The sequence below is a fragment of the Lagenorhynchus albirostris genome, chromosome 2 (assembly GCF_949774975.1).
Source record: "Lagenorhynchus albirostris chromosome 2, mLagAlb1.1, whole genome shotgun sequence".
Lineage (NCBI taxonomy): Eukaryota > Metazoa > Chordata > Mammalia > Artiodactyla > Delphinidae > Lagenorhynchus > Lagenorhynchus albirostris.
The window spans coordinates 90,264,001-90,291,422 of record NC_083096.1 but is presented as its reverse complement, the minus strand read 5'-3'; the positions used below and the strand labels follow the sequence as shown (position 1 = coordinate 90,291,422).

At 52.8% G+C, this 27,422-nt stretch overlaps 2 protein-coding genes across 8 annotated transcripts; one reads left to right on the top strand and one right to left on the bottom strand.

The window, feature by feature from the left end:
* Positions 1-8,200, bottom strand: GNAT2 (G protein subunit alpha transducin 2). The gene is made up of 8 exons (XM_060142423.1): positions 8,083-8,200; positions 6,313-6,355; positions 5,869-6,010; positions 4,970-5,127; positions 2,930-3,058; positions 2,569-2,698; positions 730-883; positions 1-191 (listed from the first exon to the last, which is right to left on the bottom strand). Exons 1-8 carry the CDS (start codon positions 8,198-8,200, stop codon positions 1-3), a joined length of 1,065 nt encoding a protein of 354 aa, XP_059998406.1.
* A 6,411-nt stretch (positions 8,201-14,611) lies between these two features.
* Positions 14,612-27,130, top strand: AMPD2 (adenosine monophosphate deaminase 2). Of its 7 annotated transcripts, none has more exons than XM_060139424.1 (18): positions 15,043-15,175; positions 20,144-20,274; positions 20,492-20,622; positions 21,621-21,689; positions 21,779-21,890; positions 22,134-22,320; positions 22,553-22,694; positions 22,807-22,896; positions 23,151-23,280; positions 23,447-23,641; positions 23,730-23,861; positions 24,071-24,234; positions 24,470-24,596; positions 24,686-24,849; positions 25,143-25,263; positions 25,519-25,692; positions 25,875-25,985; positions 26,101-27,130. In XM_060139424.1, exons 1-18 carry the CDS (start codon positions 15,166-15,168, stop codon positions 26,308-26,310), a joined length of 2,400 nt encoding a protein of 799 aa, XP_059995407.1. In that variant the 5' UTR covers positions 15,043-15,165; the 3' UTR covers positions 26,311-27,130. The 7 variants fall into 7 exon arrangements, 6 of the variants coding, with proteins under 6 accessions (XP_059995404.1, XP_059995407.1, XP_059995408.1 ...); XM_060139425.1 differs by lacking the exon at positions 20,144-20,274 and adding an exon at positions 19,932-19,995 and having other exon boundaries at positions 15,085-15,175; XM_060139422.1 differs by lacking the exon at positions 15,043-15,175 and adding an exon at positions 15,263-16,180.
* The last annotated feature ends 292 nt before the right edge of the window (positions 27,131-27,422 follow it).

The following is a 27,422-nucleotide window of genomic DNA, read 5'->3' as shown; positions in this document are numbered from 1 at the left end:
TTAGAAGAGTCCACAGTCCTTGAGGTTTTCTTTGATAATAATATCTGTAACTGCATCAAATACAAATTTGACATTCTGGGTGTCTGTGGCACAGGTCATGTGACTGTAGATTTCTTTGACATCTTTTCTCATGTTGAGGTCAAGGAATTGACTCTTGATATAATTCCCTGCATCCTCGTAAGAGTTGTTCCCTGGTTTTCCAGAAAAATAGTGAAGAAGTGGGATAAATTAACCCTTCTTAGTTGCTCACTTTTTAAGTGACTCACTTGATCCTTGAAATGTTGTATTAGACAGCTGCAGTTGGGGGCCTATTTTTAGAGGGAGGGCCCTCTCCTTTATTGCACTCCAGTGTTTCCCACTTGAGCTGAGCAAAGAAATTGAGGAGAGAGGTGTCTCTATGTCTCCACCCTTGGTTTCTGGCAGTTATCATCTGAGCAGTCTGTGGGTCTCCTGAATCTAATGTCTGCTCTATTCTGGAGACATCGGAATTTAAACCTCTAACTGAATGCTCAACTTTCTCGGGTTAGACATCCAAATATCACTTGGACATTAGAAAGCTCATAAGAGGAACTGAATATTAAAGGGATAAGGGATCATCAACTTGGCAAAGCAGAGGAGTTTCACTTACTACTCCTTGAAGACAAGTTCCTTTATGTCTCCTTGGTATAGGAAATGAGGCAGCCACCTGTCATTACTATGAAAGAATTGTCTCCAGCCCCTGGCACTTACCATCATACTCTGGAAAACAAATGCTGAGATGGACTTTCTTGATTTTTTCCTCAAAGAGGTCCTTCTTGTTGAGAAAGAGGACAATGGAAGTAGCCGCAAAGAACTTGTGGTTGCATATACTGTTGAACAGGTGCAGTGACTCATGCATACGATTCTATTAAGAGGAAACACCATCAGAGATATCAGGTTGGGCTTATGGGATATCTGCCTACTTCCTGTTCTTGCTCCCCTTGAAGAAACCAGTGTTCCAAATGTAAAAGGAAAGATGGGGAACAGCTTATCTCTTTTTTAGTGTGGTAGAGTAGAGCCAAAGAGATCTGACTTCCTTCTAATCCTCTTTATATCACAACTCTATGATTTGAGGGAAAGTCCTGAGCTTTTCTGAGTCTCAGTTTCCCTATCAGGATTATTATGAAGGTTAGATGAGATCATGTATGCATAGTGTCCATGATAGTAGGTGGTGTATAGGTGTACAGTAAATGTTATGCAGATCTTTGGCAACCAGGGCACAGCTTAGGATTTTGATATCCTTAAGGGCTGCTGATTCAGGGTTGAAACTGGGCCCAAGTTAACATGTCCACATACATCTCCAGGATGATTTTGATAGGCTTCTGTTATAAAGTCCAAGATCTCAGTTCAGGCAGGAACATAATAGGGATTATTTGGCCCTTGTGCCAAATGGTAAGGGCTAAAGAATTTCCCAGTGCCACAGCACAAGCACTTCTGCCTTATTTCCTTCTCTGATTGCCACTTTCAATGAGTGAGAAGTAGTGCTGTAATCTGCAGAGTCCAGAGGTTACCCAGTGCCCCAAACCAGCCTATTGTTAGGGAGTAGACCTTTAGGGTCTTGAAGTGTGCTATTAGCTGACTTGGGCTCAGTCTTTTCACCTTATAAAACTAATTAGTAGCCTTTTCTCATTGCTAATACTCCTATAAAAACCCTTTAAGGCCTTCTAGACTTCAAGGTTAAAGATGGAAGAGATCTTGGAAAATGCATGACCCTCTAAGACATTTTGGCTAGAAGATATTCAGAGTGCTCTAATGTGAACCTGAACTACTAAGGAGAAGGGAGAAGAACTGGAGCAGGGAATAGAAGGATAGAAGCTTTGTCTTCTATCAGTAAACTGTGGGCCTCCGTTTATAGAGCAGATGCATTTGTAAAATTGGCATTTTCCATGCCTTTGACATGCCCTGTCTTAAACTTGGAAGGTACCTGGATGGGCTGACACTGTTCCTGCAGAGCTCCTGTCTTGTAAAACTCCACAGGCTCAAGAGAACCACCTTCAGGTAGTTCTCCAGCTGCCAATTTAAGTGGCATGTGAGAAAACTGGTTTGCCAGTCTCTCTGTAGTCCTGTTGACACTGAGTATATATTTAGGCTTCCAAGTGAGGTTAGTATGCAACCCCACTATCATGTTGCATAAAGATACACATCGTATGTTGTTCTTTCTGCTCTATCATTTTCATCTCCTATCCTTTACTTCCATAGGCAGCCTGGGAGACTACTAAGTAACTCCTTTGCCTTGCGAAGTTAATGATCACTTATCCCTTTAATACTCAGTTTCTCTTATGAGATTTTTGATGTCCCAAGTAATACTTGGATGTCTAATTGGAGACCAAGCTCTCAGTAAATCTGGAGTTCTAAAGTGCTAACCTAGAACCTGCAGAAGAAGAGGTTTTCTTAGAATTATTTGCTTGAGACATTGGTCTGCTAGAAGACTGCTAGACTATTAGTGTTAGCTGAAATCACCCAAGTTGGGGTAATGGAGTGACACAAAGTTTAGAGGAAAGGTCACAGGGGAATTATCTATCAAAGCTGCTTGGTGCAAGGGTCACTCACCACTTCGTCATCTTCCACCAGCACCATATCATAGGCACTGAGGGCTGCACAGAAAATGATGCAGGTGACTCCCTCAAAGCAGTGGATCCACTTCTTTCTCTCTGATCTCTGCCCTCCCACATCAAACATCCTGAGAGAAGAAACACCTGTTTTCAAACGTATACCTACTGTGTGACCCACATGCACTTGGTGTTTACCCCACAGAGGTGGCAACTTTGGGGCCAGTTAGCGGTAAGATGGGAAGTGGAAAGGAAAGGGGGAGAAGTAGGAGGAAGTCAGACTGGGCTTTTGTGAAAGCCAAGAAGCATACCTATGTCCCTTTTTGGGTATCTGACATGCTCCCAGGGAACCGTGTACTCACCTGAAGTTCAAGTCTTTGACAGAAAACTTGGTCTCAATGATGCCTGTGGTTTTGACTCTGGATCGTAGCACATCTTGCTCATTAGGGAGGTAGTCAGGGGCTGTAATTCGGTCTAATTGATTCAGGTAGCTGGAAAAAAGTGATTGGCATTGATAATATTAAATTTTCCACAGCCAAAGTCAAGAAAGGTGAAGGGTTTTCCCAAAGGCATATAGCTAACTTAGTGATAGAACCAGCCTAGAATTCATATTGTTAAATATAGGAGTCTTTCCTTCAAACCCTCTTGTGTCCTTACAAAAGGAAGTGTGGGATGGGCTGAGGGACAAGCCCATTTGGGGCAGAGGTTCTGTCCCATTTAAGTCAAGTCAGATAACTTTTCCTTGTGTTTCACCTGACTACAAGGTTTTCTAGACCCTTGAATGAGACTTGGTGGTTTAAATGGGTGCCAAAATTCCATCAAGAAGCAGGAGTAGATTAAAAGAGATTTTAGAAATATATGAGATGTGAACCAGTGCAATGCATGGACCTTGTTTATATCCTGAATCAAGTTGAAGGGAAAACATTCGAGATAATTGGGGAAAATTGAATGAACACTGACTTGGATATTTGATGACATTAAGGAATTATTAAATATTTAGATGTGATTATTATGTTGTGATTCTTTTTTTTTAAAGAATCTTTTATTTTTTAGAGCTAACATAGTGAAATTTTTAGGATGAAATTATATATCTGGAGTTCACTTCAAAATATTCCAGTGGGAAATGGAGATAAAATGAAACAAGAGTGGCCATCGGTTGGTAACAGTTGAAGCCAGGTGATTGATTGTATTATTCTGCTTTTGTATTTGTTTGATAGTTAGCATTAAAAAGTAAAAAAAAAAAAAAAAAACAGATGTGAAGTGAGAGGACTGAGAGAAAGAGGGAGGGCAAATTAAGTATATGCCAGACATTTTCACATTTAAATTCTCATTTAACCTCATAAACCTTCAAGTTTCATATCCCATTTTACAGATGAAGGAAAAATCCAGAAGAGTTAAATAACTTGTCCAGGACAAGAGGCATTGTGCTATATTGTAAAAAACATTCAACTTTGTGGACAAATAGACCTGGATTTCAATCCAGCCTCTGCCATTTATCTATATGACTTTGGGCAAGTTAATTTTCTTCTCTGAACCTCAGGTTTTCCATCTATAAATAGGACTAATAAAAAATACTATCTACCATAAAGGCATATTGTGCAGATTAAATGAAAAGGTGTACCTAATGCACTGAGCAGTGCCTAGGCCTGAGCGAGTGAGTACTCCAGGGATAGTAAATGATAACTTTATTATAAGATAAGGTGATAAAACAGGGGCTAAACCCAGGTCTGTTTGCCTCTGAAGCTCATGCCCATCTATGATATCATGCTGTTTGAGGTAGGATTGATAAACTCTGCGTACCTTATCTTTTGGGGACCAACTTTGCATAGCTGGTACTCTCTAACCCCTGACCAACTTTCTTTGGTTTGCCCTGGCAGTTTGTGTCCTGTGCCCTGGCACCTTGACATAAGATGCTGTGGGTGAAGGAGATTTTCATTTTAGGCTAGTGACTTAAGTACAGCCTGTGTTGCCAGCTAGAAATTTCAGCCCTGAGAGGGCCATGATGAATCATGCCTCCTAGGAGAATGCGTGGCAGAACCGCAGGGCTGTATTAGTGTTCATGATTCTGAAAGGAGAGGCTACGTGTGTGAATTAAGAAGGCAGGGGCTGAGGGCTGTTAAACAGAGCACCTCTGTTTTGAATTTTGAGTCTTCAGCTTTGTAGGCTGCAGTGAACCAGTGTAAAGCAATACAGAGTGGTGGGAACTGTGGCAAATGTCCCAATGTAAAGGCATTAAATTCAAAGCATAGTAAAACACTGCTCAAGCCTAATAAGACAGGCATGCAGCCTGAATTCAGTCCTTGGGTCTCCAGCTGTCAGTGCCTAAAATTTTCAGCTGGCTGTGATTTCTCCTAGAAGGTTGCCGACGCCTCATCCCACCCCCTCCCCAGTCAGAGTCTTACTAGGATGCCGAGTCATTGAGCTGGTACTCTGCAGCTCTGTCAAAGCAGGCTTGCACCCCACTATCCTTCCACAACTTCTTGATGACCTCCACCAGCTCGGGAGGCATAGTGCCCTCCTCAATGGAGTCAGCCAGGTTGTTGAGCTGTCGCCCATCATCCTGTAAGGCAGAAACCAGGATGAGAATTACATGGGAGTAATGGCTTTCCAGGAGGCTTTTGGGAATTCTGCTGAAAGGAAAGCATTTTGCATTGCAACCAAAGCCTAAGGTGGAGATGGTGTCCAGCAAAGATTCTAAAATAAACACTGATTAATTTTTGAGGGTGCTTCTGAGATGCAGAGGGTGGCAATATATCCAGTCCTGGGATATCTAGTGGATAACAGAGGTCCCAGGGGCTTCCTCTGTGGTGTTTCCATCTTCCATCCTTAGTCCAAAAGTGAGTGTCCTGCCACAAAATATGGGTGCTCTGCTGCAGGGAGATTGGAAGTTTAAAGACCAGATTGATCATGAAATGGACAAGATGATAGACAGGAACCTATCACCTTTGTTTTTTCAATGATTGAAATCTAGGAAAAGGACAATAACTGGAACTAGGAATTTGGCCTATAAAAGTTCCACAGCCAGGGCAAAGAACCTGAGGGGAACAATTTAAATGGTAAAATAAGACCAAAAGGCAGAGGAAGCTGAGAGCAGATTTTTTTTTTAATGAACATTTATTATAAAGGTAGGAATTGCATGCTTTGCTAGGACTGAAGTAAAAAGATTTAAAGCTCAGCAAATGGGATTTTAGTTACATAAACTTTTTTCTGACCCATGTTTCCTCATAGCTCGTTGGCCACTGGCCTGTTCTCCTCATTAGCCTTTCCTCCCACCCTTAACCACATAGCGTTAACCACGTACCACACAGCTTGCTTCAGCAAAGTCAATGCCCAGCGTGGGCATGGCCCGGATGATAGCCAGGATGGACTGTAGCACATTCCCATAGATGATGGCCTTGTACTCCAGGCATTCTTCTGGTGAATAGCCATCCTGATGAATGATCCTGCAAGGAGGAGACACCCAGCCCTTAGTTGGACCTGAGTAACCAGACCTAAGGGATTGGGACTCTGGGAGGATTTAAAGGGTCATAAGAACCCAATCTCTCTATTCTTACTGCTGTACGGAAGTGGAGAGTGAGGGACACGGGGCATGCAGATGAGGGACATTGGGAATAAGATCCTTTATATCCTTTACATCTGGGTTCCTTAGGAACCCAGATAAAGAGCCCTTTATCCTCCATGCTTCCACTGGCTCTACTGACGTCTTCACCCTACCTCAGTCCTTTGGGGCTTTGTTCCTACTCACTTCATCTGTTTGACGATAGTGCTCTTTCCTGACTCCCCAGCACCTGCAGGGAGAAATGCTTATGCTTCAGATTTCCACCGGCTCTCCCCAACCCTCCAGGAGATGGCCCGTGAGAAGTCTAAGCCACTGCTCGCTTGGGAGCCTTGTTAGGGGAGAACACATAGGGATGATTACTGCCCCAATTTCTGCCAGCTTTGAGCTCAGGCCATTTGATCTGGAATTAGAGGAGAGTTTCTCAACCTCTGCAGTATTGACACTTTGGGCTGGATGTTTTTTTCTGTGGAGGGCTGTCCTGTGCATTGTAGGGTGTTTAGCAGCACTCCTGGCAGAGGCCAATAGCACTCCAGTCTTCTAGCTGTGACGACCAAAAATGTTCCCGACGTTTCCAAGTGTCTTGGGGTGGGGGTGGAGATGTACAAGATCTCGTTGAGAACCACTGATAGATTCAGGGGAACTCCTTTAACACATTTCTACTCTGCCTATTTTTACTCAGGAGAGTGATCTTGGGGTGGGATTGGAGAAAGCTGGATCACCTCACTGAAATACTATTTTTTCGTTATCTTACTGTTTCCATTATTGGCTAAAATGTTCTTAGATCCTCATTCACAGCCCACTCTCCCTCTATCAAAGACCCGCATACCCTTCAGCTCTCTCCCCCACTCTATACTATCCCTGATGCCTTAACCCCCCCCCCCCACTTATCCTGTGCTTGGTCCCTCTAAGCTTCTTACCCTGAATGTAGAAGAAAGCTGCTTAGGCTTAAAAGATCTCTCAGGGGCCTTGCCATCTCTTTCCCCTCTGTAGCCTCCTGGGCTCCTTGGAGTCTGCTTACAGAGATGTGATCTTTAGTGTGTCCTTAGGGCCATGCCACAGATTGGCTGAGGGAAAGGAGGTGCCTTAGTTTGGGGCTCTAGTTCCCAGGCTCCTCATGGGTTTGGAAACCCAGCCCAGCCAGCCAGTCTTCTGCTATAAAGATCCTACCTGCTCCAGCTTGCCTACCTCTGTACTACCATTGGGTTTCTTTCCTAAGCCAGGTGTCCCAAACTCTATTGTTTTGGCTCTGTTTACAGCCATGATCAATTTCTGACCGACTGAGGTGCTTTTCTTTTTTCAGCACAAACCTGTGATCTGCTTAGGAGCTCATCAAGCTGATGAGCCTCCCATCTGGCAGGGGCTTTAGAGGCAGCTGCTGAATAGAAAGCCAGGAAAGGACTTCTCTAAAGACTCCATTCATCCCCACTCAGGGCTCCCCACTTCTAATATTTTTACAAATTTTTTTACTGAAAGCAAGGAGAAGGAACCAGTATACTTGGTAAGAACCATTAGGCCTATCCTTGGCACTACATGACACTGATTATATGGTAGGACTTCTGAGTCCACTGTCCTTTTCTGAGTCCTTGACTCAGAGTTTCTGTTTGTAGATTCAGTAAGTGTCTGCAAGCCCAGAGTTCATGATATTTGCTAAGTTGTTAGGTGTTAGGTTTGGTTAAATTTGGAGATGGGTGGGTGCGTCCTGGCCCTCACACACTATTCCTGGTTCAAGGAAGAGCAGAACAGTTCCAGAGTAACTTTGGCATTCTGCATCTCATTGGGGTGGCTGTGCTCAGCCCTAGAGCTCCTGATCCCCTAGCCTGAGACTGGATGGAGAGAGGAAAAATGACCTTCCATCCCTCCTCCCCACACAGTGGGCTAGAACCCACCTACCATCCAGGATAAGCAGGAAGGAGCAGTACCTTCTCCTTCTCTGGCCCATCTTCCCATCTCGCTCACCCAGCAATAGCAGCTTGACGGTCTTGGCTTCCTTGTCAGCATCCTCCTGCAGCTTCTTTTCTAGCTCTTTGGACCTCTTGGCCAGTTCTTTGTCCTCAGCACTGGCTCCACTCCCCATCTTTCTGCCGTCTCCTCCTTGGTGGCTTCCTCTGGCCCTTAAGCTTGTCCTCTAGGGTTTCCTATCTGCGAGATGGAAGATAAGGAAAAAGTAAATTGGGATCACGTATCAGTTTCTTAGTCCTCCTAAAAAGCCAGTCTGTAGGGAGCTGGGTGAGGGAGTGGGCTCTATATTCTCGTACCCTGCCTGTCTTGCCTGAGGCTACGTACCCCAGCCAGAGACCTACTTAGTCTAGGGATTGTAGCCTTTATATGTAGCAATGTGATGGGTTGAGCCAATTAAGAGCTCAATATGACAAAGGGCAAAGACCTAGGGAAATGATGTGCTGGATTCTGACACAGGAGGATAGGATGCAGATGCTGGAACTCTCTGGAATAAGATAATGGTTGCCCCATCCTTTTGAGGGACTGATCCCCTAAAAGTCTCTTCCTTCTTAGATTCACTTGCATCTTAGAGCTAGAGATTAGAGACACAAACAGAGGAAGCTTTCCCCACGTTGAGACTCCAGGTTACACAGCTTCAAGACACCAACGTACACTCTTCCATCATAGCAGGCCACACCTGGCAAGGAATCTTTGTTTGGGGTTTACCCCTTTTTGGAAAGATTAGAAATGTTTCCTCCAGCTCCTCCAGTGGCTGCTGCATCAGGAAGCTATTAGCGTTGTTCCTTTATGTTGGCTCGTCTCTTTATACATACTCCTGTTATTAGCACTTAACTTCATTATTGTCTGTTTTACAGATGGGTTTCCTCCAGACTGAATTCCTCCCCCCGAAGGTCAGGTACCAAATCTGATTCATCTTTGAATCCTTCAGACCTTGTGGTTTATTAGTGGATCCTCAATGAAGTTTTGATGAGTGAGGGAAAGAAGGAAAAAGGGTATGTGGTAGAGAGAACGGGGCTGCTTACCCACTAAAGCCACCTGGGACCTAACTTCACTTGGCAAGTGAACTTTGCTGGTATTCAGTGTAGAGGGTTTGTGCTGCCTCACATAACAGTGCTTCCTTGGGAAATTAGACTCTAGCCTCTGGCTCCTCAAAGGTCAGGGCAGCCCTTCCTCTGGCTCTCGTCGCAGCTGCCCCTTCCCAGGGAGAAATGAATGTGCAGCCTACAAACTGCCTCACAGACATATCAAAGACTCTCTCCATTGGTCATACTTGTCTATGCCAATTATTTCAGTTTACTTAAATGAGTTGCTGTGGAAGCTCCTCAGAGGGACATACTTTAGAATGTTGCTACCGAAAATGTGGTGAAAGGCCCAGCACAGATCACCTGGGAGCTTCTTATAAGTGCAGAATCTTAGGCCTTAACACAGACCTTCTGATTCGGAACTTGCATTTTAACAGGATCACAGGTGACTCTAAGGATACTAAAGATTGGAAAGCTCTGCCCTAGGGAGTACTAGAGAACTGTGTTTTCCTCAAACTGGCCAAATCATAAGAATTACCTGGGTTGCTTGTTTCTATATTTCATCAAACTTTAGATGGCACTGAATGGAAGATCATTCTGATTTCAAAGAGGTTAATATATGTGTGTTTTTAAAAGAGTGTGTTTTAGAATCAATAAGTTCCTGTAGTAGTGCCAATTCTAGAGCCTGAGAAACTATATTCTAAACTAATACAGTTGGAAAAACCCTGATCTAGACTAGTGGTTCTCAGCTTTTGGTGTATATTGGAATTTACCCAGAGAACTTAAAAAAAGAAAAAAATACTGATTTAACTGGTCTGGAGTGCAGTCCAGGCATGAAGAGTTTCAAATCTCCCAGGTGATTCTAATGCGCAGCCAATGCAGAGAAACACTGAGCTCCAAGTATTTAACTTGCTCTTTCCTTTTAGAGTGGAATTGCGCAGCAGTGGCCAGGTAGACTGAGAAAGTGGGAGGTAGAACCTAGGTCTCCCATCTACCAGGTACCCTGAGCTATCCCTGATCACCTTCCTCCTACCCACTGCCTCTCACCTGCATATCTGGGTATCTGGCTGAGAAGCCCTGGGCCTGGAGCCCAGACTCTCAGGGCTGATGGAGAAGCAGGCAGCCACCAAGGTGCCTTCCATGGTGATCATCTTTTCCCAGTCAAAAATTGGCAGGTGCTTATTGACTTAAGGGAAAACAGGAGAGTCTTTGAAATTGTGACTGTCTTGGAATCTTGGCTATAAAGTTTCAGTAATGATACCTCACCAGCCCTGCCTAACCTACCCACAATATTGGTAACTTATACCTAGGCCAGAGCTGCGCTGCAGCCTGCACTGTTCAGAGCAAGGAACCGTCAGGAGCTGTGCTAGACAGTTTACGTGGCTCATCTCAGTTAATTCTCACACTGACTTCAAGGTAAGTGCTCTTGTCCCCAAATTACAGACCAGATAACTGAGACTTGAGGGTTAAGTAGCTTTTATTCAAGGTCATATAGCCTAGTAAACAAGCCAGGCAATCTTTCTTTCCACTACCCCACAAAAGCAGCCCGAGAAAGAACGTTGGGCAAAAAAAGACGGGCAAATGCATGAGCTCAGTAACAGCAGCACTTGCATTGTTAAAGGAGCCACTGACTTGTTTCACAAGTGGGGAAAATGTTTGAGCTTGTTCCTTTTTTACCTACCACCTCAGCAAACTTCTGTGCTGCTTCTCCTCGTTTCCTAGCTTGCTGGGCTCCCAATTCCCACTACTAAGCTGACTATGGGAACTCCTGGCCCTCACCTGCCCTCTAATTGCACAGACCTGCCCGCTACTATGCATGGACCATCCTGATGCCTCCTGCCTCCTGTCTTAAGCTCCTGTGCCTTTCCTGTGGCTCTTCTCCTTTATTATCCCATTTGGGTTCAGTGTCCTGGTAGAGTAGGTGCTATTCCCTCCCATTTTAGAGGTGAGGGAATTGAAGCACAGAAAGGCTATCCACATGTTACTAAACAAGTTAGTATCAGAATCAGCTAGAGCTCATGCGTCCTAGTCCACAGCCCGTATAACCCTGCAAAATTTTAGCTTCTTTAGCAACAGAGGAAGCTGTTCAGAGGAAGAGTGTGCGTTGGTGCCTTGAAGCTGTGTAATCTGGAGTCTCAACGTGGGGAAAGCTTCCTCTGTTTAGACTTTGTTGTTTGAATAGTTACAATATTTTGAATGAAAGAAAAAAAATCACTGTTTTCCAACTAATTTAATCCTGCTTCCTGAGTTAAGGGGAAGTCTTAGGATCTGTCTTATACCCAGTGGTAGGGATTGTGTGTAAAGCCTTGTCCCAGCTGGAGTTGGGGTGTGGGCATGAAGAAAGAGGAACTCCCTTCAGGGCCTTCCAGTCCAAAGGAAGATTTGGTGTAAATGCACAGAGAAACAATTTAGTTAAAGGAGCACTGTGCTAGTGCTGGAGAATTCAGAGCTGTTTAAAACCTAGCCTCTACCCCTGGTAGAAAAGACAATTACACATCTCACTGTCAAGTTGATAAATTCTCTAGTAGAAGAAGGGAGAGAAAAATTGCAAAATGAGCAGACTTTCAAAAGAGAAGCAGAACAACAATAGGAGGAGACATTTGGAGGAGAGGAAAGAGCATGAGAAAAAGCATGGAGGCATGAGGTACAAAGTGTGCTCAGAGAAGACTGGGAAGTTAGATATGACTGGACTGGAGTAAAAGTGTGGAAAGTGCATGGAGGGGAGGGCTGGGAGACGAGAACAGGAAAGGAAAATTGGGGCTAGCCAGTGAAGGGCCTTGAATGACAAAGGGTTTGGCTAAAACCCATTTAAGACTTATAAGCAAGTATGGTTGGATACAGCTGCATGGTGCTATAAACAATGCGGGGTGACTGGGGTGGGGGACTGGCTCCTGGGAGAAGCTGAGAAAAAGAGCTGAACAGCTTGATTCTAGAAGGATCTAGGCATAACGTTTGGTTTAGGAAACTCATGGCCAATGATCTTTTTGAGGCTGCAGGTATTCTCTCCCAAGTCTAATATTTGCTGAAAGTGGTTTGACCTTGGTAGGAGGCTGACATCACAGGTGAGCATCAGGCGAGAAGCTAAGAGAAGCAGTTCTTCAGAGAATTAAGGAGTGCATTGTCATTGGGGGCCTAAGGTTCAGGGAGGCCCATTCCAGGAGCCATCTGGGGTACAGGCTAGGCAATGATGAAGCTGGTTTCAAGCTAGGGAAGATCCCAGAGGCTCAAAGACAACATTAAGTCCCCAATATGAAAACAGCTGGAGGTCGGAGAGGATGACTCACTCCTTCATTTCCCAAACTGTTCTGCATAGACAATGAAACCCCACTAAGATTCTTGCTGATGTTGTATAGGTGGGGAGATAGCGGCTTAGCTGTAATCAGGGCAGACTTCCTAGCAGGGACAGCATACTGAAAGTCTAGAAATAGGGGAGGGTTACAGGGTGAAGGGTGTGTTGTAGATGGGACGAGGGAGGAGCATGAAGGGACTAGTGAACTGGTTTTCCTAGGTAGGGTGGAGGGCAGGAATTGCCACCTATGGGCTGGTTAGGTAGGTAAACAGGTAGGTAGGTCTGGATTAAGGGGGAATCCTAAAAAGACCTGGCCCAATGCAAGATACCACCCTTTAAAGTTATGTCAAATTTTGTATTGTATCAGAATATAGATGACCTTCTACATGGTTACCTGGGACTTGATTTTTAATTTTGAGATTTATTTTATTATTCAATGTTGAGAGCCCAACAGCCTCAAAATTAGGCCCCAAGACTAATTTAGTCCGGGGTTAAGACATAGGAGAGTCTTAACTAGGTGGAATGTGGAGGCTATTACAGATTTTTATAGACTTTTGTTGCTTTCCATTTCCTTGATTATAAAAATCATGGATATGCATTGAAGACAGTTTTTAAAATGCAAATAAGTATAAAGAGGAAAATAAATATAAGCCATAATTCCACCACTCACTGATAATCATTTGTTACACTTTTTGATGTGTTTGTTTTCTATGCATATATGTCACATAATTAGGGTCATACTGTATGTACAGATTTGTGCATCCATTTTTTTCACCTAACTTTACATTGTAAACATTTTCACCTTATTAAGAGATTCTTCAAGAACAATTTTTAATGGTTGTATTTCATTGTATGCATATGACATAATTTAAACATTTTCCTATTGTTGGACCTTTAAGTTTCCAACCTTTCTATGTGATAAACATTGCAGTTACGAACAATTTTGTGCATATTTTTCTTGCAGTGCTTTTTAGAAGAACAATTTCCTGGAAGTGGAATTACTGGATCAGATAATACGAACCTTTTTAAGACTCTTGAGTAGACGTTGCCAAATGGCTTTCAGAAAGATTATATCAATGTTTTTTACGACCACCAGTAGGATATGTGTGTGTCCCATCTCACTACCCCCTTGCCTGCTTTAGGATTTTTTTTCCTTTAATCTTTGCTAATTTGATGGGTGAACATGGTATCTCCTTGTTCTCTTTTTAGTTTTATTGATTCTTTGTGAGGTGAAGTTTCCCGCCCCCCCCCCCATGTTTACGGAGGCCATGGTTTTTTGAGTTTGTCCAGGGTGAAGAGCAGTAAGTAGGCAGGGATCAATGGAGGCAACACCAGGTGCCGGTAGGGAATAGGATTCAGGGTCCACAATCCAGTCTGGGGAGGAGGGGAGGAAGCAGAGTTCGGGAAGGAATTTGGTTGAGGTGGTGAGAATTGGGAGGAGCATTAGTACAACTGGGTGTGGGGGCAAAGGGCTCCCGCAAGGTAGAGACACAGGAATAGACTAATAGCTGCTAATACGTTTAATTATGTGCAGTGACGTTATAGGGCCTTTCTCCCACAGGTTTCCTTTAAGTAGGATTCTCTGCCACTTGGGAGTGGGGGTTCTGGTTGTGTGGGGTATCTGCAGTCCCCAAAATAGCCCAGCACCCCTTCTTTATAGACTGCAAGGTGAATCAACCTCTGAGAGTGTCAACAGGGGACCAAGGCCAAAGCACAGCAATGATATTACTGAACATTAACTGAGTAGTAACTACAAGCCAGGCACTTAACTTATATTAGTTCATTTATCCTAACAACTACCATATAAAGTGGGGTCTCTTACACTCATTTTATAGAGGAAATAGAAGCACAGAGAAGTTAACATTCCCAGTGGCAGTCAGGAAGTAGGTGAAGTCTGGAATTGAACCACACTGGCTACAGAGCCTAAGCTCTTGACCAACAAATACAGAAATAAATGTGGGAAGGGGAGTCAGAATTGCAGGACACACCCTGCCTAGCTACGCCTGCCGGGAAGGACTTCTGCTAAAAGAGAACCTTGGCACAATAATAATAGCTATCTTTTATTGGGCACTGGCTTTGTGCCAGGTATCATGCAAAGGTGCCTAACGTTTCATCCTCACAATAACCCCTTTGAGTGAGGTACTGCGATTACCCCATCTCGCTTTACTGGTGAGGAAGCTGACGCACAGTCCTTGCCCAAGACGCTGCGGGGCGGATGCCGAGCGGCGGCTGCCCACGTGGCGCCGGGAAGAGGAAAAATGGCGGGGGCGGGGCCGGGGCCGGCTTGGCGGGGGAGGGCCCGAGCAGGGGCGGGGCCACGGACTTGGCGGGGCCTGGGGCTGCGGAGAAGCGCGCCGGCGCTGGCGAGGTTTCAGTGGGGTTGCACCTGTTGCGTGACTCCACCACAGTCCAGTTACCCGAGTCCGACCCGAATACCCAGAAAGTGTGGAGAGAAGCCCAGACGAGTTCCGGGTCCCGCTCTCTGGGGAGCACGTGGCCTGCCCGCCTCTGGAGTGCGGGGCTGGGGGTCGGGACGCCGGGGTCTACAAGGCCAGTGCAGCGGCCCAGGTCGGCAGGGGTCGGCCTCCCTACAGCCAGCAATTTTGAAAGACTGTCTTACTTCTCCCATATCAGTGCCAGGGCAGGGGCCCTTGGAGCGACTTGCCGGGGTCTGGATCCCAGCCCTTCTCCCGTCCCTCGCGACCGGGCTTCCCGGCTTTGCAGACCCTGGAGAGCAGACATCCCGGTACCCCTCAGGGCTCGGGCAGCATGGCCTCAGGTGAGTGTGTGCGTGTGTGAAGGAGGGCAGGGTCTCTGGGACAGAGAAGTGCAGTGTCCAGGGTGACAAGAGGGTGGGCACAGCCTGCAGACCTACGGAAGGCGGACAGCTCCTCCCGGAGAGCGCCTGGAGAGCAGAGCCTGAGTGTGGAAAGACAGAAAGCAAAGTCAGAAGCCGCTAGGGTCTCTTTCCCAGACCCCAGAGAAGCCCCTGACTCCTGGCCTCCCTGCCTTCCTAGAGGGTAGCTTCTGTGGACAGTGGAATTTTCCCAAGACAGGCTCCTCCCTACTGGGCTGGGATTCTCAGTTCTACCCCATCCTCTCCGAGCTGGGCTACCCCTGGGGCCGGGGGTCCGACGAGGAAAAAAGGGGACTCTGCCCCAGAGGGGCTGGATTTTCATGGAATCCGCTGGCCTTGAGAGGAAAGTGTTCTGAGCTTGGGGGTGCTTGCACTGGATCCCTCTCTATTACTATTTGTTTTCTGCCTGGCTGGCTGGACCAGTTAGCCTGGACTTTGACCCGTTTGCTCCAGAGCCCTGGCAAGGGGCAAGGGGCAAGGGGCAAGGGGCTCCTGAGGGCTTCGTGGAGTGCTAGGGCTGGCCCTTCTCCATCTTGTTTCCTCACTTCCACCGCCCAGGGGAAGTGAGGAAACAAGTGACATGACCATCCGTGTAACTCTGGCGGACTGAGGAGAGGAAGGGAGGGTTAAAGGGGCAGGGATGGAGGCCCCCCCCCTCCTGAGGTTGCCTAGACAACATCAGAAATCATGGCCAGGGCCTCTTCCGCCTGCGGGGCCTCTGCTTCCTGCATCAGTCACTCCCGCTGGGGGCGGGGCAGAGGAAGGGGTTGGATGTGGCAGAGCCAGGCCCAGCTGGTGCGGCTCAGACTCCCCCCGCCGTCTCTGCGGCCGGAGCCATGGCATCCTATTCATCTGGTCCCGGCAAATCCAAGGCCAAATATCCCTTTAAGAAGCGGGCCAGCCTGCAGGCTTCCTCTGCAGTACCAGGTGAGTGTGTGCTTCCTGGCCTCAGGCTGGCTCTGCCCCTACCTCTCGCCCAAGCCACTGGTCCCCTCAGGAGGGGGGCTTCTCCTGCACCTTCTCTGCAGTGGTGCCCCTTGTCCCCTTCCCAGGGACAGCTGGCTTGGGAGGTGGTGTGGGGAGGGAGGTGGGGTGGAGGGTGACAGGGTTCTGTGTCGGGGATGCTGTCCTCTGTAACGAGGAGTGGGCATGGGTGTGGGTGCAGCAAGAGTGTATTTGCACACGTGTCAGTGTGTGGATGTGCTAAGACTGTTTGCATGTGGAGTGTGTGTGAATGGAGTGGGGGATGTGTGGGACTGACTAGTTTGCAGACTGGCCACACTGCTGGTGTCTGTGCCTTTACCAGGCAGGCTCAGGCTGTCCTCTTGCAGTTAGTTACTCTTTCTAGGATCCTAGATCTTGAACCCCCTTACTGGGGGTCTGATGTTAAGGCATACTTATTGCCGCCCGGCATCCAGGGTCTAGGGGCTCAACTGTATCTATTGTTTGCAGTTTGTTCATTCCTGATCTGTCTTGTGAGCTTCCTCAGAAGTATGGGGTGTCCTGGGGCTGGGCCCGTGCGGGGGCTCAGGCTGGGGCCGCTGCTGGCCTGCGTGTGCTCCTGCACCCTTTGGTTCCGCTCCCACTCCTGTAGGCATCTCTGCACCGTTTGGATCTTGCAGCGTGGTGCAGCTGTGCCCATCGCCCTGAGGGCTCGGCTGCCTGGGTCCGTGCTTGCTGAGGGATAGCTACCTGCCGTCTGCTGCTCCCAGGCCTGTGGCTAAGGGAAGACCACCCCCACTTTGGTGACCAGGTCAAGCCAGTGCCCCCACCCCCGGAGCACCTGTCTGTACTTGTAGCCTGATTTTGCTTGTGCCTACCTCCTGGTTTTCTTATGCTACTGAAGATGCTGGCCTGAGTTCTGTATTGGCCTGAGGGTCTGTGTTCTCTGTGCCCAGGTCTCTGCCTCCAGAGGGTGTGTCCCCTGAGGCTAGATCTGTATACCTTGGGTTGGTCACATGGTGGGAGCATCTGATTCTTGGGGGTCAAAACCTTGGGTACCTCTCTGCCTGCCAGGGCAGCCTTGGCAGTGAGTGAGGGGCTCTGGTCAAGTGGGTAGACAGGTTGGCAAGAATCTTGGAGCTGGTGGGAATGGCTGGGGAGTAGCCCTCTCTGGCTTTTGACCACCCCTCCCCACGCCGTGTGTGTGTGTGTGTGTGTGTGTGTGTGTGTGTGTGTGTGGGTGTGTGGGTGTGGGTGTGGGTGTGGTGCTGTAGCACAGACTCTGGGAGAAGGGACCAGCAGGCAGCTGGGTCTTCTAGACCTGGCCTCAGGAAGTGTGGAGGTTATTGCCTGTCTGTCACCTGTAGTGAACCCTGGCAGCCCTGTGTGGTGGCTTGGCAGGCTGGGGGGATGGCTCTGCATGCCAGAACCTGTCCTGGTCACCCCAGCATTTCTGTGGAGACCCTGGGTCACCCTGCTAGGAGAGGTGGTTGAGATTAGGGCCTTTGACTCAGTTCTGCTGACCCGATACACACCAGCCCTGGAGGTCTGTGGTCAGTCTCTCTGGAGGGGGTTAGAAGTGGGGAGGAGCCGTGTAGGGTCAGGGTTCTTGGGGGATGCAAGGGCCTTAGGCTTTGTCTTAACACTCTGAGGGCAGAGCTGGTGCCCATCTTCCGCTTTCTGCTCTGCCCTCTTCCAAGTAAGAGACAGTGTTCCCACCCTGCCAATTCTGTTCTCTTTACACCCTCACTGCTCATTGCCTTGGCCTACGCTGGGCCCAGAAGCTCCTCCCGCCCCCAGTGGGTGGGACTGCATGTGGGGAGTGTTTGGAGGGTCCCAGGAGTTCATAATCACAGATGATGGTACTTTCCAGAACTATCTTGCAGAGCCGTATCTCTGTGCGCCTTATAGCAGCTGTGGCTAGGCAGGGCAGGACTCCTTATCACCCCATTATAGGCAGACTTGAAGCCTCCGGAAGGTAGAGACTTGCCAGTAATTGGGAACAGAGTCAGACTCAAGTCCTCCAAATTCTAGTCCCACTTCTGAACCTCTTCTCCTGGGCAGTCTGTCCCCAACGATAGGCTTGGACGGGGGCTGGAGGTCTAGGGGGCCATGAACCAGTCCCCTGGGCAACAGGGAAGCTCTGTAACTGGTCCTTTCCTGGACCGAGCCTCTACCCCGGCTGTCAGCCAGTTCCTCTCCCCAGCAGGGGCCCTGTCTCTCCCAAGAGACCCCGTAATCAGGGGCCCAGAGGGCAGTGGTGAGACAAACAAGGCCATTGGGCAGAGGAAGCTGGCCTGGGGCTGTTGGGTATGGAGGTGAGGAGGGCTGCTCGTCCCCTCCTACTCTTTGGCTAGCCAGGCCCTACACACTATCCCCTAGGGCACTGCATTTTAAGGAGGCTTGTCCCTTCCCTGCCAGCCTGCCCTGCCCATAACGGCCTGCCCTGCTCCACCCCCTTGGGGGCCCCACTTTGGGCTGGGCCCTGGCACTGTAGAGGTTAAGGGCCTGTTCAGTTTGGGGGTTCCTCTTATCTCCCAACTCTGATACTCCTTCCCTTGATTTCTTTACTCCCCTGAGCTTCCCCAGTCCCCTGCTTGCCGTCATCCCAGGGTCTCCCCTGCATGCAGCTGCACTTGGTACAGCCCGTGCCGGCCCCTGAGCTGTCCTGGAGGACTGGCTGCAGCTCCACTCAGCAAACAGGCGGGCAAGGGGCACAGGGCTGCTGGCCGGCGCTGCCTGACTGCAGGTAGGGCCCAGGCAGGCACCAGGGCGAGGGGGGGCTAGGTCCTGGATCTGGGGCAGGCATCCCCTCTTCTTTTTGTCCAGCCTTAGGACAGGACTCTGGGGTGTTGGGAAGTGGGCCCAGAGACTTCAAGGCATGCTGCCTGGTAGAGCCTCTAGTCCATCCTGAGCCACAGTGGAGAGGGAAGAGGAGGGTGCTGGAGGGGAGTACCCCCCACGGCTGACTGGGAGAGCTTCCTGCTGGGAGGGTGGGGCTGGGGAGCCCAGGGAGGGTCCTCTGGGGTGGGCTGGGAGCTCAGGCAGCCTCTCTAGACTATCAGCTTCAAGGCCTTTAGTGCCAGCCTCCTGTTGGAAGCTGAGGAATTCTTCCTTCCATGGAGAGAGACTCTGGCTTCTGATACTCCCTTCCCCAGGGCCTCCGGCCCAGATCCTGGGGCCTCTGAGTGGCGCAGACTGTTTGTGGCAGCTCCCTTTGGAGGGGCAGCCAGCAGTGGGAGGGGCAGGCTGGGGCCAGTCCACATCTTGGCAGCCCTGGGGTCCTGGGGGAGAGGGCAGGCCTCCAGGGAGGAGGTAGGGTTCCTGCTGCCAACCAGGTCCTCCACTTCCTCTCTTCCTCTTCCTTTGAAGGCTGGTCCCCAGGTCAGAGCTGAGTGGCAGCTGTGGCTTCCCCGGGCTTTGTAGGTCTAGGGTATCAGGCGCAGACCCTGGCCCTTGAGAGGGGGATCTGCTGGTCCAGAGGCAGGTCTGATCCTGGATTGGCTGCCCTGGAAGCTGTGCACTTGGCATCGCTGGTGTGGCCTTAATGAGCGCCTGGAGAGAGGGGGGGTGGGGAGTGTGTGTGTGTGTGTGTGTGTGTGTGTGTGTACATGGACACGTGGGTGCCTGCCTGTAGCAGGTACTCACATGGAGGTTCTCTCATGGCCTGATGGGGTGGCCCCTAGTCCAGGATTCAGATTTTTATTCCTGGGGTGAATGAATCCACTTGTTCTAGGGGCAGACTCGTGGCCCCACCCATGAGCCTGGACTGGGTGAGGGGCCCCCGTGCCAGACTGCAGGTGAGGTCCACATGCGGGCTCACTTCTCAGCCTCTGAGGGGTGACTGGCCTCTCTCCGGGGCTGGCCTGGGGCAGGCAGGGGCCCAGGGCTTCCAGTGCACCCAGGCCCTGCCCTTCACCCTTTGACCCTGCATCACTGTCTCCACAGAGGCTCGGGGTGGGCTGGGGGCCCCTCCGCTGCAGTCTGCCCGATCCCTGCCAGGCCCTGCCCCCTGCCTCAAGCACTTCCCGCTCGACCTGCGCACGTCTATGGATGGCAAATGCAAGGAGATCGCCGAGGTATCGCCTGGCACCGCACCCTGTGTCCCCTCATCACTGCCGCCATGCCTAGTCTTTGCTCCCCTCACCCCTTCTCCACCTCACCTGTCCCTTTACTTCACGCTTGGCTGTGCCCTGATCCCCTAGCCTGTACCAGGTACCCCCAGCTCCTGTGCCTTCACCCCATCCCCAGGTCCTGATGGCCAGGCCACACTGACCCTTCCTTCCCTCCCACCAGGAGCTGTTCAGCCGCTCCCTGGCTGAGAGTGAGCTCCGGAGCGCCCCATACGAGTTCCCGGAGGAGAGCCCCATTGAGCAACTGGAGGAGCGGCGGCAGCGCCTGGAGCGGCAGATCAGCCAGGATGTCAAGTAAGCCCCCAGGTTCAGAGCCAGACAGGCCACCTCAAGGGGCAAGCCATGGGGTGGGGGGCACAGCCAGGCGGCCGTGGGGTGGGGGGCACAGCCAGGCGGCCCTGGGGTGGGGGCACAGCCAGGTGGCCATGGTGTGGGGGCACAGCCAGGCGGCCCTGGGGTGGGGGGCACAGCCAGGCGGCCGTGGTGTGGGGGGCACAGCCAGGCGGCCGTGGGGTGGGGGGCACAGCCAGGCGGCCGTGGGGTGGGGGGCACAGCCAGGCGGCCGTGGTTTGGGGGGCACAGCCAGGCAGCCCTGGGGTGGGGGGCACAGCCAGGCGGCCCTGGGGTGGGGGGCACAGCCAGGCGGCCCTGGGGTGGGGGGCACAGCCAGGCGGCCGTGGGGTGGGGGGCACAGCCAGGCGGCCGTGGGGTGGGGGGCACAGCCAGGCGGCCGTGGGGTGGGGGGCACAGCCAGGCGGCCGTGGGGTGGGGGGCACAGCCAGGCGGCCGTGGGGTGGGGGGCACAGCCAGGCGGCCATGGGGTGGGGGCACAGCCAGGTGGCCGTGGGGTGGGAGGCACAGCCAGGCGGCCGTGGGGTGGGGGGCACAGGAAGCGTGGGGTTGGGGGGAGGGACACAGGACAGTTTGCCCAGTATCCCTCTGTCTCCATCCGGACGCTTTCAGAGCCCCATCTCTTCTCTTCCAAGCAGTCCTCCCTCTGGGGCCCCCTGGGGAGGCGGTGCAGAGCAGTGGTGTGAAGCATAGGCTTTGGAGTCAGGCTGCTGGGTTCTGGTTCCGTCTTCTACCCACCAGCGTGGCCTGGAACATGTTGCTTAACTTCTGGGTGTGCTTTCTCATCTCCGATGTGGGGCAAGAGCAGCATCCACGGCATAGGGTTCTACATCCCTGTGAGGACCACAGGTGACACCACGTGCACAGCACCTAGGACAGTGCAGGCACCTGGGAGCAAGGGCCTCCTCAGCTGCCTGACCTCTCACTCCTCTCACCTCTAGGCTGGAGCCGGACATCCTGCTTCGGGCCAAGCAAGATTTCCTGAAGACAGACAGTGACTCGGACCTCCAGTGAGGAGGGCAGAGGGGTACGGGGGATGCAGGGCTGGGGCCTGTCCCACTGCTGTCTCCAGCCCCTCCCTCGTACCCTCCACTTGTAGGCTCTACAAGGAGCAGCGTGACGGGCAGGGCGACCGGGGCCTGTGGGAGCGAGATGTGGTGCTGGAGCGGGAATTTCAGCGGGTCACCATCTCTGGGGAGGAGAAGTGTGGGGTGAGTGTCCCCGTCCCCTGGATCCTGGGGGGCTCCCCAAGTCTGGGCAGCTGGGGGTAGAGGCCAGAGAGGATGTTTCTCTTTCTTGAAGCTGGAGGGGCAGAGGGTCTGGCTGGAAGCTAGTTGCTGTGCTGAGAGCAGAATGGTCTGAGGGTTTCTGGGGTCAAGGCCCAGGGAAGAGGTGAGGGTGAGTCGGGTCTGGGTCTGGGACTGGGACCAAGGAGAGTGATTCCCCGTCTCCAGGTGCCGTTCACAGACCTGCTGGACGCAGCCAAGAGCGTGGTGCGGGCACTCTTCATCCGGGAGAAGTACATGGCCCTGTCGCTGCAGAGCTTCTGCCCCACCACCCGCCGGTACCTGCAGCAGCTGGCCGAGAAGCCCCTGGAGACACGGACCTATGAGCAGGGCCCGGACACCCCTGTGTCCGCTGGTGGGATCCCCCATCCCTGTCCTACTCCAAGTGCCCTGGTATCCCAGGCTCCCTGAGCTTGGTGCCCAGGAACCTCAGCCTGCCTGCTTTGTCCCACACACGAGTTCATTCCAGCCTCTTGGCATGCGGGGGTGGAGGCAGGGGCAGGAGCTGTCCTGCTGGGGCTTCTGGGCCAGGCAGCGGGTGGCCTGGAAGAGGCCTGGCCCTGACTCCACCCTTCTCACCCCTGCAGATGCCCCAGTGCACCCCCCTGCGCTGGAGCAGCACCCGTATGAGCACTGTGAGCCGAGCACCATGCCGGGGGACCTGGGCTTGGGTCTGCGCATGGTGCAGGGCGTGGTTCACGTCTACACCCGCAGGGAACCCGATGAGCAGTAAGAGGGGCGTGGGGCATTCTGGGGGGGAAGCTGTGGCGGGCTGCATCGGCTCGGGAGGGCCCACAGGGCCTGGCTTGCTCTCCTCACTCAAGCTCCCCCTACACGCCAGCTGCTCAGAGGTGGAGCTGCCGTACCCCGACCTGCAGGAATTTGTGGCAGATGTCAACGTGCTGATGGCTCTGATTATCAATGGCCCCATGTGAGTCTGTGCCCGTACCAGACACTCGTCTCCCCTCCCAGCCCGGATTCTTCCAGCCCCAGCCCTGCCCCAGACACCTGTCACCCAGTCTCCCACCCTTTCAGTCACCGAGTCCTAGATTTTCCCGTCATCTGCTGCCCCCTTGGCAGCCTCAGGCCTGCACCTTCCTGCTTCCTCCCTCTGCTCTGCTACCCAGGCCCTCCCAGGTGCTTCCTTGCGGGCCTGAGCCCCTGCCTGCTTCTCCTTCTGCCCAGAAAGTCATTCTGTTACCGTCGGCTGCAGTACCTGAGCTCTAAGTTCCAGATGCACGTGCTGCTCAATGAGATGAAGGAGCTGGCCGCCCAGAAGAAGGTGCCACACCGAGATTTCTACAACATCCGCAAGGTGGGTCCTCACCCCCAAGCCTGACCCTGCACCTCTGCCCAGCCTCCCCCTCCAGGGCCTGGGTCCCCACCCAGCATCCAGTTTGAAGAGTCCTCTCCCATCCCACCGCCCAGGCTCCGGACTGTCCTGGCCTCCCGTGGACCCAGCAGTCCCCGTTCCCCCCCAGGTGGACACGCACATCCATGCCTCGTCCTGCATGAACCAGAAGCATCTGCTGCGCTTCATCAAACGGGCGATGAAGCGGCACCTGGAGGAGATCGTGCACATGGAGCAGGGTCGCGAGCAGACGCTGCGGGAGGTCTTCGAGAGCATGAATCTCACTGCCTACGACCTGAGTGTGGACACACTCGATGTGCACGCGGTCCGTCCCAGTGGTAGAGGGGCTGAGGGGCTGGGCCAGTGTGCGGGCCAGGGGTCAGGGGTGACTTGGGCCTGCCCTTCTCCCCCAGGACAGGAACACCTTCCATCGCTTTGACAAGTTCAATGCCAAATATAACCCTATTGGGGAGTCTGTCCTCCGAGAGATCTTCATCAAGACCGACAACAGGGTTTCTGGGAAGTACTTTGCTCACATCATCAAGGTAGGGAGGAGGGGCTGCCAGGGCCCACGTATAGGGAGGGGCAGCGTCGGCCTGCGGCAGCCCTCCCTGAGTGGGTAGCTGGGGGCTTGCATAGGTGGGTGGGGAGGGTGGGTGAGAGGCATGAAGGGGTCTGACTGAGCACACCTGGTGGGCACGAAGACAGGGACGGGTGAGAAGCCTGAGGGTGACAGTTGCCTCACACGTCCCAGGAGGTGATGTCGGACCTGGAAGAGAGCAAATACCAGAATGCGGAGCTGCGGCTCTCCATTTACGGGCGCTCAAGGGACGAGTGGGACAAGCTGGCGCACTGGGCCGTCATACACCGTGTACACTCTCCCAACGTGCGCTGGCTCGTGCAGGTGCCCCGCCTCTTGTGAGTGTCCCTTGGAGTGGGAGGGTACGTGGGGGCAGAGGTCAGGAGGCCAGGGCCTCCTCCTGCCCTCCTGGGATGGCTGACCCTCCCCTGTCCCAGCCGAGCCCTCGGAACTGGAGGGACTCCCTGGTCCACTCACGGTCTGTCCCGCCCGGCACACCCAATGTGGCTCAAAAATGCTTCTGTGATTCTGCCCTGACCTGCACATACCTGTGTGCACTCGTCTCGCCTGCAGTGACGTGTACCGTACCAAGGGCCAGCTGGCCAACTTCCAGGAGATGCTGGAGAACATCTTTCTGCCACTGTTCGAGGCCACCATCCACCCTGCCAGCCACCCGGAGCTGCATCTCTTCTTGGAGCATGTGAGGGTGTGGCCCAGGGCTGGGTGTGGGGGGGACACTGCCTCAGGCCTGGCTGCGGCTCTGGACCTGACCCCAGTGTCCTGTGCCAGGTGGATGGCTTTGACAGCGTGGATGATGAGTCCAAGCCTGAGAACCACATCTTTAACCTGGAGAGCCCCCTCCCCGAGGCCTGGGTGGAGGAGGACAACCCACCGTATGCCTACTACTTGTACTACACCTTCGTCAACATGGCCATGCTGAACCACCTGCGCAGGTGCCTGCTCCTGGGCTCCGCTGGTGCCATGTCTCTGGCTGCCCTGCCAGCTCTCAGCCAGCAGGCCTTGCTTTGGGCCTGCCCTGGGCTGGGGCCACCAGATCTCTGACCCACCTCTTGGCCCCAGTCTTAGATGGGATGGGTTCTCTGCCCTCGGGGCTCTGTGGGTCAGCCCTTGCTGACCAAGGATCTACCCCTGCCCCCTGGTCCTAGGCCCACAAAGTCACTGGGTGGGGGCTCAGGAGCCCAGGCGAGCCAGGCTTGGGACCCGACGCTGTCTTCACGCCCCCCAGGCAGAGGGGCTTCCACACGTTTGTGCTGAGGCCACACTGTGGGGAGGCCGGGCCCATCCACCATCTGGTGTCGGCCTTCATGCTGGCTGAGAACATCTCGCATGGGCTGCTTCTGCGCAAGGTCAGGCTCCGCACCCCAGCCTCCCCTCCTCCCAGCCCTTCAAGCCTCTTCAGCAACTGGTCCTCCTCCCCAGCTTGGACCCCAGCCTCCACACGGAGGCCCGAACTTGGATTCTGGCTGTAACTGACCCTCTGCAACTCAGGCCCATCCTGGACTGCCCCCTGTCCCCCACTGTGACCTGTAACCCCCAGAGCCAGGTGTCCTCCCCAGGCTGGAGGCCACCTGACAGGCCTGCCCTCCCTGTTGCCTGCCCAGGCCCCGGTCCTGCAGTACCTGTATTACTTGGCCCAGATTGGCATCGCCATGTCCCCGCTCAGCAACAACAGCCTCTTCCTCAGCTACCACCGGAACCCACTACCTGAGTACCTGTCCCGTGGCCTCATGGTCTCACTGTCCACCGACGATCCCCTGCAGTTCCACTTCACCAAGGTCAGCACATGGCGGCAGCCTGGTGGGCGGGTGTCCTGGGACACGAAGACCACCCGGACAGGGCAGGTCTCGGGGCTGGTGCTGCCCTCTGCTGGTGGAGTGCAGCATGCCTCATGGCAAGTCCATGGGAGGGGCGGGTGGCAGGCCCGGTCCCCCCGCCTGAGGGAACCTGGCCTGTGCAGGAGCCACTGATGGAGGAGTACAGCATCGCCACCCAGGTGTGGAAGCTCAGCTCCTGCGACATGTGCGAGCTGGCACGCAACAGTGTGCTCATGAGTGGCTTCTCCCACAAGGTACTGCACCCCCTTGGCATCCCCTCTCCTCCCCTGCTCTGTGTTTTGGGAAGGTCCCAGGGTAGCTGGCCCCTCAGAGCTGGCTGCAGCCCTGCGCGTTGTCCTGCCCCTTCAGGTGAAGAGCCACTGGCTGGGACCCAACTATACCAAGGAGGGCCCTGAGGGCAATGACATCCGCCGCACCAATGTGCCGGACATCCGTGTGGGCTACCGCCATGAGACCCTGTGCCAGGAGCTGGCGCTCATCACGCAGGCCGTGCAGAGCGAGATGCTGGAGACTATCCCGGAGGAGGCGGGCATCACCATGAGCCCGGGGCCTCAGTGAGCCCAGCCCAAACAGTGCCCCCGCGTCTTGGCACCTTGACCACGTTCTGTCCTCAGACCCCTCCCGCCCTGTTGTGGTCTCTGCATGTGTCTGTTCTTTGTTCCGTCCTGCATGTCTCTACCTGTATCTGTGCCGCCCAGGAGCCGCTTTACCCTTGTCTTGGCTTGGGTGGCACCTGATGGCCCAGGTTTGAGGTCTGCCCTGCTGGTGGACCTGTCCCAGGATCCTCTGAAGGCTGGCTGTCCTGCGGGCATCTGAGTGTCCACAAGAGCCAGGGATGGTTGTGGGGGTCTGGCCCTTGGGGTCCTGGCTTGGGCAAATTTGAGCTTTGGCTGGGGCTTGAGTTTGGGCCTCCGTCTTGCTTATGCGGCTGAGGGGCAGTCAGGTGTGGCCTGTACACGTGTGTTGTGGGCACGGACTGCCAGGGATCTGCGGCAGGTAGAATTGGCTGAGTCACAGCCCTAGCTGCCTGGGCTTGGGCCCCGGAGGTGCTGGACCAGCACCTCTGCCAAGTCACGGCCCAGCAGCTTTCACCGTCCTTCCTCTGGTCCATGTGCTCACCTGGTGTCAGCTTCCTGTGCCTCTGTGGGAGGGGGCAGCTGCCCTGTGCTGTGTCTGACGCCATTGCAGCTGGAGGGTCCTGGATCTGCCACCAGCCCTGAGGGCAGTATCCCTACTATGGTCCCCAGAGTTTTGACCAGACCTGGATCCCACCTGGTCCCCTGTGTTGTGTTCTGGACCGAGGCCTTTGCTATGAATTGCGGTGTTTCCTACAATCCCATCTTTCCTAGTGCATGAGAAATAAAGATTATTTAAGTAACGAGGCAGATGGGGTCTCTGTTGGGAGAGGGAGAGCCGTGGTGGATGGTGGCTGAGGTCGGGTCCAGGAACACTGCGGATGGAGATACAGCAAATTCTGAGGGGAGTGACTGGGCTTGACTGAGTGTGTTTATGCATGTGGAAACTGACAAAGGCAGCGGGGTGGGAGGAGAGGCCCACCGGGGACCTGTCTGCTGCCCCTAGGCCCTTGTCCAGCCTGCCCCCTCTGAAATGGACTTGGCCCCAGGTCTCGGGCACATCTCTGTCACATCAGTTTGGGGAGTAGCATCCCC